Source organism: Fragaria vesca, linkage group LG6, assembly GCF_000184155.1.
Source record: "Fragaria vesca subsp. vesca linkage group LG6, FraVesHawaii_1.0, whole genome shotgun sequence".
NCBI classification, from domain to species: domain Eukaryota; kingdom Viridiplantae; phylum Streptophyta; class Magnoliopsida; order Rosales; family Rosaceae; genus Fragaria; species Fragaria vesca.
Genome location: NC_020496.1, coordinates 24,291,241 through 24,303,489, shown reverse-complemented (window position 1 = coordinate 24,303,489; position 12,249 = coordinate 24,291,241). Strand labels below are relative to the sequence as shown.

Genomic DNA, 12,249 nt, shown 5'->3' with positions numbered 1-12,249 from the left:
AAAAACTCTCTCTAGTTCTAGCTCTCTTTCTCCATCTGAAATATTATCTTTCCCCATCTCAAATCATACCGGCACTGAGAGTCTAGCACCTAGAACTCTATAAGGTAGATCGACGACAGAGAGAATGGAGGACAAATAAGTCTTTTTGCCTTCATTTAACAAGTCTGTTGACAGAGATTAACCACATGTATTACGCAGATACTAAAAATCGAGTTTGGGTACCATTTTGATAACTTTGTAAGTTCGGGTACCATATTGTCAGTCACCCAAGTGTTCAGACACTGTTGGTGTAAAAAACCCATTTATCTTTTGAATAAGCTGTCCATTTTTTTCTTGATTTAGATACAAGAGAAAGGAACACTGATTTTCTGTCTTAAAAGAAGAATGATGAGGTCCAAAATATAACGATTAATTGATATCAAAGAATGTTTAATCTTCAAAAATATGGACTCAATGATCACCTTAGCTACTCTGATCCTAGCCCGTGCCCATCTTGAAGCAGCAGTTTCTGCTTTAACTGAGTTGAAATATGACACAGAACTCCGCCTAAGAGCAGCAAAGTCTAATGCCTGCCACCTACAAAAATTACAAGAATCATGAGATTAGAACTTCCTGTTCTTGCAACTATGACCGGAATAGCTAGGAAAAGATAACAGAAACAAACCACAGGTCCTCTACAACAATGGCACAATCTGCAAGGTTTCTCCTAGTCCGGTAACTCTTGTAAACTTTCTGCAGCTTGATAGCAGCTTCATCAAGGTCACTTGGGGACCGTGGATAAATCAAATCATCTGGGTTGAATTCATCAAGGCAATGTCCCTCAGTATTACTAGATGAACCATTTGTTCCAACTGTTAGCTCTCCTATTTTCCTTTTCTTGCAGCTTGTTGGTTCCTCAAACACAACTTCATCTATCCCATCAGATTTGCTTGTTTGGCTGAGATAAGTTTTCTCGAAGCTTACTGTTCTAGATGTTGTTTTATTTTGCTTGGACTCAGATTTCATAGTCAATGCGACCATTTATATAATATTAGGAAACAGATTTTGCCAATTTAAGCATTAGCACTCAATTTACTTTCCTACTACTACTGCTCAAAAAGATGTGAAGAAACTCTTTTTGAGTCGTGTTATGAAATATTCAATACTCCGAGGAATAGATGGAGGTGGGAAAATTATATAACGGATCGAAAACCTACACAAAACCCAACGTTTTATTTAAGATAAACAACCACAAAGAGTTAGAAATATTTAGTATTGACTTTGAGTTTGCTTAATTACCTGAATACAAGAACCAGTATAGCTATCTAAAGCAGAACCTTGGTTTACTTCTAACTAAAATGAGACCATTTTGCTCCTTATATACTGCAGAATCTTCTGAAGGATATGAAAAGGAAATTTAATTGTCCTACAAGTGTTACTGTAATGGAGAAGAAAATGAACACCTATACTTGCTAGCTTTCTCTAAAATGAAATGTTACCAAAAATTCTTATTTCTCGGTATTGTGAAAGGGAGGATCAGTCTAACAAAGAACCTTCACAATTCTTGTCAAGAATATGTTCACATTGTTTTTACAGTTCTACTGCAGAGAAATATCTGCAGGGAAAATTGTATTTGAATGACAAACAAAGAGTACTTGGAAGGATATTGTTAAGGACAAATCCAAGAAAAGAAGCATCCATATACGCATAAGCAGATTATATATGACCAAGTCATACCAAACAAATAAAGATTCTCAATGCCACACCCAATCATCTATATACTTGATTTATTTTTGTTCAGAAATGCATGTATTGAATTTATCCTAGATTCTGCTCTGTACATATTTTTATACTCGTGACCTTCCTCACAAGTGTCTTGACCTTCTCAGTGTCAAAGGAAAGTACCGGTAAAAATACAAGAGAACTCACAAAGCTGCAAAATTGTGAGCAATTACACAGAACTTAGATTCCATCATCCTGAAAATTTACCCTGCTAAACCTTCAGGGATGTTATTTTGACTCGGTCTTTCTGGTATAGCATTGCTTGGACTACTCTCATGAGTCATCAGGCATATGAGACCTGAGAGTAGCAACTAGATAATCATATAGCAGAGGTTGGTGTTTCTATACCAAGCCAATCCAAGAGATGGAGATCTTCACCGGAACGTTAAACGCCATATGTGCTCTAACACAAGACCAACCAAGTGTCAACCATGTTCTTCAACATCTTCAAGAGAAATGAGACCACTGCCAAGGAAATTTCATCGCAAACGTGTTTTTTAAGTTTTGTTTTTTCACCACTGCTGACAACAAGTCTTTAGTAGGTAACTGTGTTTAGATTTTTGGCGATAACAAACCCGCTTGCATGGCGCTTGCATGGACAAGGAAAGGACATTGCCTATAGGTACAGTTTTGATGATATTCTGAGAAAGTGAGAGACTTCTCTCTATTCTTATTGGCAAGATAGTGAAGATACTATGGGTGATACAGAGGAGCCAAGCACGGTCAGTGCCTGGAAAGCCAATAGGACCTATTAAACTCAAGTTCAGCAGTAAATAGGAGCAGCTTTGGGCTTTTCTTAACAGAACTCGGATAAAAGGATTGAAATTAATACCCTTCATCCCCCAGATTTGCTTCCCCTTCGTCTAACATGAGAATCTGAATAACTCCCATCTCACCGAACAAATGAAGCCTAAAGAAAGTAAGCTTGTCACTGTCCACAGATAAATGGAGAATGGTATTTTCTTGGGACAGCAGAATACTGCTGTCTCTCTCTCAGACACATACAAACTCATTATGTCTTCTTTTACAAAAGAATAAATCTTGTATCCCTTTTTATTTTCCTTGATGATAACTGTTCCAATTATTCAAAGACACCCCCACATAAACACTTGCAGAAAGAAAGAAGGATGTAATATACAAATCATTACTGAAGTTGCTGTTAAGATTTCTCCATTAGTCTGTTCAAACATTCTTTCCAATCTGAAACCTTGTCATCCCCATTCACCACCTATATAATATCACACAAAGCAGTAAACTTTGTTACCCTCTTATCAAGAAAATAGTAACAAGGGAAAATGGAGACAGGACTCAGATAAAATAAAGGAGAAATTACTGGTCACTCCATTAACTTTCATGCGCTCGACAGTTTACTCCATTAACTTTCAATTTCAATCGATCACTCCTCAAACTATCCAATGTCACACAATTAGGTCCATCTGTTAAGTGGCTGTCCAAATCAGTGGTTAAGTTGCTGACTGGACATATTTTTCAACTGGAAATTCCATTTAACACCCTCTCTCTCTCTCTCTCTCTCTCTCTCTCTCTCTCTCACACACACACACACACACACATTTAAAACCCATCAGCCAGCCATGGCTTCCCACTTTTCTCTCTCCGCTGTTTCTCTCATCACCCTCCTCTTCCTCACCGCAACCCCCTTGCCGGACGCCGCCTTCTCCATCACCATCGGAGTCACCTATTCTGCCTCCACCGTCGCCACCTACCCCACCCCTCCGCTACCGGAGCGCGTGGCCTCGACCGTCACTTCCCTCGGCCTCGCCGCCCTCCGCCTTGACGTTTCTGACCCCAACCTCGTCCGCACCTTCCTCTACTCCAACACCACCCTCCTCCTCACCATCCCCAACGCGTTGGTCCCACCTCTCACCGCCAACCGCACTAACACCCTCCGGTGGTTCTATTCGTTGTTAGGTTTCAATTAGAATCATTGTGGTTGTACCTCAAGAACTATGTTCTTGAGTTTGGGTGTCAAAGTAGATTTTGGATCCTTTTGATTCAACTGTCTGTTGTGTTTAAAATGATTTCGTATTCTGGAAATCTGTTCCTTTCCGTTCTGAAGCTTTAGAACTTGTTTTGTTACTTCAAAAGTCGAATTAAAGCTTCCAACATCAAGTTTATTAGTTGCTGCAAATTTCCAGAATTCTGCAGAAAAGCTGATTTTCTTGCCTACTTTGCGTCTTGATATCTTTCAGCTCAGGCCTTTGTTTTGAAATCCGAAAGTACCTTTGTAAAAGCTCATATATCCATCTTTATGTGTGTTGAATTTCAGAGGATTTGATTAACATTTGGTTTGTCAAATTGCTTGCCAAAAACAGTAGCAGATTCAGCCAAAAGCTGAAATTTTCTGGGCTTTCAGATTTTTGCTTCAACTTTGAGAGAGCATAACTTCCTATCCAGGGCTTTGTTTTCAAAACTTAAGCTATGTACTTAAAGCTTGTAATCCTATCTTTACAATAGGCTTTGGTTCATAAACTTTTGTTGGATTTGAGTGAGTGGAAAGTGAAGCCAAAAACAACATCTTACACACTGTTTGGGAAGCCATGGCTGGCTAGAGAGAGAGAGGTGGGGTGTTAAATGGAATTTGTAGTTGAAAAATATGTCCAGTCAGCAACTTAACCACTGATTTAGACGGCCACTTAACGGATGGACCTAATTGTGTGACATTGGATAGTTTGAGGAGTGATCAATTGAAATTGAAAGTTAATGGAGTAAACTGTTGAGCGCATGAAAGTTAATGGAGTGACCAGTAATTTCTCCTAAAATAAATTAAATCAGGATATTTTTCATTGGTAAGATATCATCCTATTTTCTTATATCACCTTTCACTTAGTATCGTTCCAATTGATATTTTTTCCCTCGGTTACTAGTTTTGGAGTACCAACTTGCTGTTACTCGTGTTTGTAACATATTTCCATAGCAATGACTCCAACATCCTAATGACAGCTAAAGTTAACTGATATGGTAACTTCATCCAGAATTTCTTCAAAATAGATAAACCAGTATCCTGCTTTGTTTCATTGATTTCTATGTGTATGTTATTTACCTCAAATATGAATCTTTCCTCGGGGACTGCATCAACTGCTTCCACACAAATAAAGGCTGCATCCTCTTTGCTAAGAGTTCCTTTTGCTGCAGTACCCTGTCATAAACAACAGAATGAAAGTTTATTACCCGGCTATACAAATCAGTCAAACAGAACGAATTCACATATCTACTCACTGTTACCCAATAGACAACTCTTGACCATTAAAATAAAAAAAAATAAAAAAAACTTACTTTGATCATAAAACCCCTTTCATCCTGATAAACTGTTATATCTCTCTTATGACTTGTGAAGGTAACATTTTATTATCAGTTACCTACCTCGCAAGGAAGAAATCATACAACTTATAAAGAGCAGCTTTTACAAAGAAGCAACTCTTATATTTGAAATTTCAGATTACTGGATTATTAAGAATAAAAGTGATGAGAGGTTTATGTCAATTATGGTCTTTTTTCGTACAATGTTTTGTGCATCTTTTCCTACTTGGTTTTGTGTTTTGACACCTGTTCTTTTTGTTTTCTGCAGATTTTTGTGCAAGACTGCTTTATCAGCAGCTGCTTCAGTGAACTGTTCCTCTTTCATCTGAAAAAGGGGCCATTATGATACACCTAGAATCTCCTATGACCAATTTACTTTTGTATCATAAGAGTGAAATTTACATATTTGATAGTTTATCTATCTAGAGATTGTCATGGACTACAATTTTTCCCATGTGTATTAGACTATAAGAATTAATGGAATAATAACAGTGAGCAGACTGATTCGAATTTAGCAAAGGACATGAAGAAATTATGCATAACTGAGTCACAAATGTTTTGTTAGTTCCATAATGGCTCCATGAAAAGAAGGGGAAAACTTTAGCATCAACAAACCTTTTCAAAGCTAAAGCCCTGAGTTCCACCTGGAGAATTTTGTAATGTGCCAGCCCTGATGATGGTGTAAGGGATTCCCGAGGACATCAATATTGACTCATCTTCTTCAGCTAATTTTATTGCATTGCTTTTCATGAGAGCTTGAATGCCACCGGCACCTTTGTAAACAGATAACTGCTACCTTATTAATCACAGTAAAAACCATTTTCCTTTTTTTTTTTTTTTTTACTAGTGGTGATGCTTCTAACATTGAGAGAGAGATACCTGAGATAAGAGAATGACATGGTTTACCCCTTTCAAGCTCCCAACAGTAGATAAGAAACCTTCCTGACAAAACAGAAAAACATTTAAAAGACATCAAGGTTTCAGTTTCAAAAGAGGTATCATGTCACAGAAGATTGTGACAACTAACATAGATGTGCAATAGTAGATAGAGATTATAATATTAAGCTCATAGCAAGATTAGACTTTAAAAGATAAGAGTGATATAAAGTTGGCAAATTGGAATTTTTAATAATTTACGGAGCATGCTTTAATAGATGATAATAGGAGGACAGAATTCAGTTGATAAGTTCCGGGTGTAGATATGCATACATTGGGGCATATTACTGTGGAAACTCCTCTCAGAGCTCTCCTTAGGAATGGTTTGTCCCTTGAATCTCCAGTCAATGACTACATAAACAAAATCCACAACCATATAATCAGTATTTAAAGTACAATGATAAAAAAACATGAACAAAGCAACTGACAAGAACAATGGAATATCATTTCCGTCTCAAAAGGGGAAAGTTTACAGGATCGAATTCCCACCTACCTCAACATAAGTTCCAAATGCTTCAAGTGCAGCCCGCTTATCCTTCACCAATGCTTTTACTCTAGCTCTTTTGACAATCAACGACAATATTACCATCTACATTGGCTAGATATAGCCAGGCTCAGAATCCATATACTATAACCCAAATCTAGAGTAAGCACCACCAATGTTATGTATATGATAAGTTCAGGACTAATAGAACCTCGTTTTCCATATAACTGAGTAGCATGTAAGTAGATTCTGATCAATGTACATCGAAAAAATGAAAAAGAAAAAACCAGAAAAATCACCTGCCCCATCTCGCTATCTCCGTCAGTTACCAGAACAGCATCCCTGATCTCATCTCCTTCTGCATAAGAACAACATGTGTCACAATTATTTCAAAACCGAATGCATCATAGTTACATAACCATACACAAGTTTCTTCACATGCCAGAACACCCACCTGATAATTCATCCTCATCTTCAGAAAGAGACCCATCCTTAGGCAGAAGTTCAGGTGCCCCATACCACTTCCTCAACTTAGGACCCCCTTCACACAATCAAACACAATGACTAAGAACAGAACAGCAAATATGCACATAAAACAACCAAATGACAAAGAAATTTACCCAATTGGGTCCACTGGAAACCTTGTATCAGAGCGAGAATGATGAAAATTTAAGATGTTTACCTTCAATGTAATCAAGAATTTGGTCTGTGAAACTAACTTTCTTCTTGGCAGCACAGACGAAAAGGCCGTTTCTTTGGGTGTTTAAAGAGTGAGAATGCAAAGGTCTGCATTGGTCTTGAGAGTGGAAATTGAGTGGAGTTAGTAGAGAGAGAGTTGATGATGAACAAGGAAGTACACCCGCCATTGGTTTTTTCTTCTTCTTCCAGTGTCTCACATCCAACCGTTTTCTACTTTTCAGTTGCCGCTAATGCTCCGAGGAAGGATAGACAGCATGTCGTTGTAAGACTAATCTTTTTTAGTTTTTTTTTTTTTTTTTTTTTTCCATTTTCTTCGACCCAATTTGGTATTAAGATTTTGTGCATAATCACCATTTTAAATAGATTTTTTCTTTTAGTTTTATTTTTATTTTTAAGATCAAGAGTGAGGTATCAAACCACGTCGATTACGTTAGCAAAGTTAGTAACAAACCTACCTAGTTCCACGAGAGTATCCCAGTAAAATCAGACTAATTTTTTATCGTAAGCGTACGAACCTAAATATTCCTCAAACTTGTTGGCCGTAAACTTATAGAACTTAAGAGTCAAACTCTAGACATAAAAGTTTTATACTAAGCAGCTCGACCAAACTCACCATGTGAAAATTTGACTCAATAATATATGATTTTTATAGTTCATCTTATGATTTTACACTTTCATCAACCAGATTGAATTGGTGCCAATGTAATGAATCTCTCTTCTTCTTTTTTAATAGATATAATGAGTCTTTGATAGTCATAAATCTATCGTTAGATTCAAATCTAGGATTGTGAAGCTAATGTGTAGATTCGATGGCAAAATTCAAGTTCCCCAGTGTATTCATACCTTAGTTCATGTTTAAGAGAGACAAACTTTATCATGGATGCCTTAGAGCAAGTCACGTGGGGAAAAAAAATCCAACCCAGGTTGGATCCACATGGGCAAAGTAACCCAGCCAAAAATTTCTTGCTTCCACCATGAATGAGATTGCTCCCCAATTCAACCTGGGTTACTTAGAAAATGAGCAAACTGACCCAGGCTAGAGGAGTAATCCAACCCAGGTGAGTTCTGTCCACCTCAGCCCAGGCCACACACGTCGACACCGGAGGAGGCCTGGTGCACTCGCCTCCCTTTCTTCGACGTCGGAGCAGGCCTGGTCCAAGGCCGGAGGAGGCTTGGTGCACTCGCTGCCGGGGTGGTGCAAGGCAGGGGGCTGTTTGCTGCTATGCGTGCGGAGGAGGCTGGGCGTGCGGAGGACGCCAGAGGGCTGCCGGGATGGTTGCGCGCCTGGTCCAAGGCCGGAGGAGGCCTGGTGCACTCGCTGTCGGGATGGGTGCTCGCCGGCGGCAGCCCAAAGAAGAAATATGGGTGCCCAAAGAAGAAATACAGCAACCCAGAGAAAAAAGAGAAGAAAGAGCAGAGAAAAAAGAAAAGAGAAGAAAGAACAGAGAAAAAAGAGAAGAAAGAGAAGAACTACGGCAGCCAAAAGAAAAGTTTTTTTCTCTTTAGGGTTTTTTTCTTTTTTTGATTTATAAATTTATAGAAAAAATATGTAAAAATAAATAAATTTATACTGTGTGAATTTTCATCTCTTTTGCATTTTTTAAAAAAAATATTAACTGGATTGATAGCTAATTTTATATATGCTTAGTTAATTTAAATTGTGTTTTTTATTAGACAATATCAAATAAAAGTATTTTTTAAGCTTGACTTGTTACTTAAATGTCATAAAATAAAAACATTAATTTTAATATGTCATATAATATATAAAAATTACTATTTATTTATACATAAAACGATTATTCACACTTAAAAACATTTTTTTTAATTTAATAAACAGTTATTGCCACGTGGCAGCAATCTCACATTTCATACGGGTGGAAACTGCTGTCCAGTCACAGTAACCCAGAGTGACCCAGGTCACTTAAGTAACCCAAGTCACTATATTCATTCTAACTCAACGGGTGAACTTGCTCTAAGAGTTTATTCGTGTAATTCTCTCTCGTTCTATTGAAAGAAAGTAATTGCGCAGAGGATATGCTATCGAAAAAGAAAAATTGAGCAGAGGATGCCTGCATGAACACCAAGTGACCTAGGAGTCTAGGACTATGTGAGGTCTTGATAGTCATTAGCCAATCATTCCTGTGCCTATATATATGACTTGCTCTAGGTCACCAAATATAGCAACAGCAAATTTATCTCTTTTCTCCAGTCTCAGCGGCGCAACCCAAATTGAGAAAAAGAGGCCAACCACTATTATGGCGGCTCAGATTTCCAAATATCGAAATGTCCCACCGCCGATCAAACCCGCACTGATGTAACTTCCTTTATTTTTTCCTCTTTTCATTTTGAAGATAAAATTTTTGGGATCTAATTGATTCTATGATACAGTTTGTTGATGATGGGGTGCTCTTTGCGGAGCTGAACAATATGTTTCACGGCGAGAGCTAACAAAGGCTGGCTACTCCGGCGTCGAATTTAAGGTTACGCCGGTGCCAATCGAGATCATCATCGTAACTCGGAACAGTTTGACCCTTTGTTACATGTTTAGCTTTTAACTCTCGAAGGTATTAGATTTAATCCATATGCATTTGCTTGAAAAGGGAAGTATCTTATTGGATGTAGATCGGTTTGTTTAGTTGAGTCTGATTTTGGGAAGTAATTAATATAATCTCTGTGTTCTTGATCATTTGGTAAGAACTAGAAGAGGTAGTTATGCAGGGGAAGTGGAGTTTTCTGTAAATTACTGTTATGACCTTTGTTTAAATGAACTATTAAAACAAAGAAAGAAAGAAAAGATTCCTTGCATGGACTACATTTTAGAACATATGTTGATAAATTTTGCATATTTTGATTATGGGCTTTATATTGATGGTTGTAGGTGACAACGGGAAGAAGATTTTGGGAAGTGACAGATATGTGGTTCAGAGGTGGTTTAAGTTTCCGGTGAAAACTGAAAAGAGTAGAGCTTTGTGTAGGGAAAGTTAACAACTATGGGATTTGGGCAATTGCTCAGACATAGTCTTTGTGTTACAAGCATCTAGGCAAGCCCACAGGTATGAAAAAAGTAACTAGGTTATCTGATCGCGTAATCTGCAGTTTTGATGTCATATGAGTTGGTTCTCGTCTTTATATTAGGAACTCTGTGTAGCATTTAGTTACACTTCCCCTTGCCTACAATTATGGGCTAAGAGGATCCTCAAGAATGCTGATATTGTATGTTGGAGTTTTATAGTTTTTTTTGAACTGATTAATAGTTCTTAAAGTTCGGGAACTCCTACATTTTATGTTGTATCAGTTTGAGATACTATGCATCATCTATTACAGTAGAAGTAAATGCATTGGTTGTTTAAAACTCATTCCCTCTGTAGCATATTTACTAGCATTCTATTATATATTCCGTTACCTGAAATAATGGGCTAAGGGATTCTCAAGAGTGCTGACATTATATGTTGGAGTTTTTAGTTTTTTCTGAACTGATATATAGTTCTGAAAGTTCGGGAACTCCTACATTTTCATAACATTCCTGTCTCATCCCTCCAACAAATTTCCCTCACTTTCTAAGAGTATTTCCGTTAGTCTGGTAACACCCACATCAATGTAAAATGGACTGCATTGGTTGTCTAATATGCTTGCCTCTATTGTATTAGCATTCAGTAACATTTCCTCATACCCAATCATGGGCTACGAGGATACTCAAGAATGTTGACATTGTATGTTGAAGTTTTTTAGTATTTTCTGAACTGATTAATAGGTCTTAAAGTTCGGGAACTCCTACATTTTCATAATATTCCTATCTGATCTCTCCAACTAAGTTTGCTCTCACTTTCTAGAGGGATTCCTATTTGGTAACACCCATTTACCTGTTGATGTAAAATGAAATGCATTGGTTGTTATGCAGTTGTCTATATCATTTCTATTAGCATTATAGTAACATTTTCCCATACCCATGATAATGGGCTAAGAGGATTCTCAAGAATGCTGACATTGGATGCTGGAGTTTTTTAGTTTTTTATGAACTGATTAATAGTTCTTAAAGTTCGGGAACTCCTACATTTTCATAATATTTAATTCTTATACCTCCAACCAAGTATGCTCACTTTCTAAATGAATTTCCATTAGTTTGGTAACACTCTTTGACCCATCACCTTTAAAATGAAATGTTGGTTGTCTCATACAGTTGTCTATGTCATGTTTACTAGCATTCAGTAACATTTCCCCATACCCCTGATCTCTGTATATGCTTCTTATGCTTTGATAAACTGTTTTTCAGGGTGTTCTTGGGATTAAGGTGAAAATCATGCTTGATTGGGATCTGAGGGATAAGTAAGCACACATAACACCCCAACCTGATCTGGTCTAACCAACCCATTGAGGAAGGTACATCAGCCCCCCATACAAGTGTCTTAATCTCCCTAAGTGCCAGTTGTGGTCGCCACCTAGAATTCACAAGTTTAGTTTCTAGTGTTCTAGTGTTAGGGACAGGAATATGTAATGTTTGGATACTGGATGTTTTCTTGTCATTGAAGCATATTTGAGTTTAGTTTTTTCTAAACATGCTTTGTAGTCATTCATATATCTGGAGTTGGTACCATCTACTGATCTACGTATTCAGCTGGGACTTTCTATCAGTTGATAAGAGATAAGAATTTAGGACCAGACTTACAAACTTGTGCTGATTGATATAACTAAAACAAAAAAACTGTAAAATAAAGTTTAATTGTACCTAAAACTAAAACAAAACTAAAAAAATAGTTTTTGGACAATAAACTTTATTTTACAGTTTGTTATCATGTTGGAAGTATGCACAGAACATTCATGCGAATTGCCAATAGCCAAAATCAAATTTTTATGCTTCCATATATAATAACCAGATTCCTATGATCAATGTCACGCCATTTTAGATTTGTAATTACCAATTAGGATCAGAGAAGTTGCACGCATGCATCTTAAGGGGAGTCGACAAGAACATTGGAGCAACTGGAAGTTTATACTCGACGTATCTGGAATTGGAAGTTGCCAAGCAGCTATGCAAGTAGGACTGATTAACCTGA

The 12,249-nt window shown here is 37.4% G+C and overlaps 2 protein-coding genes and 1 non-coding gene across 3 annotated transcripts in view; 1 reads left to right on the top strand and 2 right to left on the bottom strand.

Moving 5' to 3' along the window:
• LOC101307819 overlaps positions 1–1,020 on the bottom strand; it is a 2,930-nt gene extending 1,910 nt beyond the window's left edge. The window contains exons 1-2 of the mRNA XM_004305695.1: positions 665–1,020; positions 462–576 (exon numbers count right to left, since the gene is read on the bottom strand). Coding sequence (XP_004305743.1) covers positions 462–576; positions 665–1,020 — 471 coding nt within the window. The remainder of the gene's footprint in view (positions 1–461; positions 577–664) is intronic.
• Positions 1,021–2,920: 1,900 nt separating this feature from the next.
• On the bottom strand, positions 2,921–7,365 carry LOC101307522. Its single transcript, XM_004305694.1, has 9 exons — positions 7,182–7,365; positions 6,954–7,040; positions 6,799–6,857; positions 6,509–6,604; positions 6,289–6,366; positions 5,959–6,021; positions 5,695–5,868; positions 4,823–4,918; positions 2,921–2,989 (listed from the first exon to the last, which is right to left on the bottom strand). Exons 1-9 carry the CDS (start codon positions 7,363–7,365, stop codon positions 2,921–2,923), a joined length of 906 nt encoding a protein of 301 aa, XP_004305742.1.
• A 2,010-nt stretch (positions 7,366–9,375) lies between these two features.
• Positions 9,376–11,657, top strand: LOC101295730. Its single transcript, XR_184989.1, has 4 exons — positions 9,376–9,512; positions 9,587–9,762; positions 10,077–10,251; positions 11,469–11,657. It is a non-coding gene; the product is annotated as an uncharacterized LOC101295730 (transcript).
• Positions 11,658–12,249: the final 592 nt, after the last annotated feature.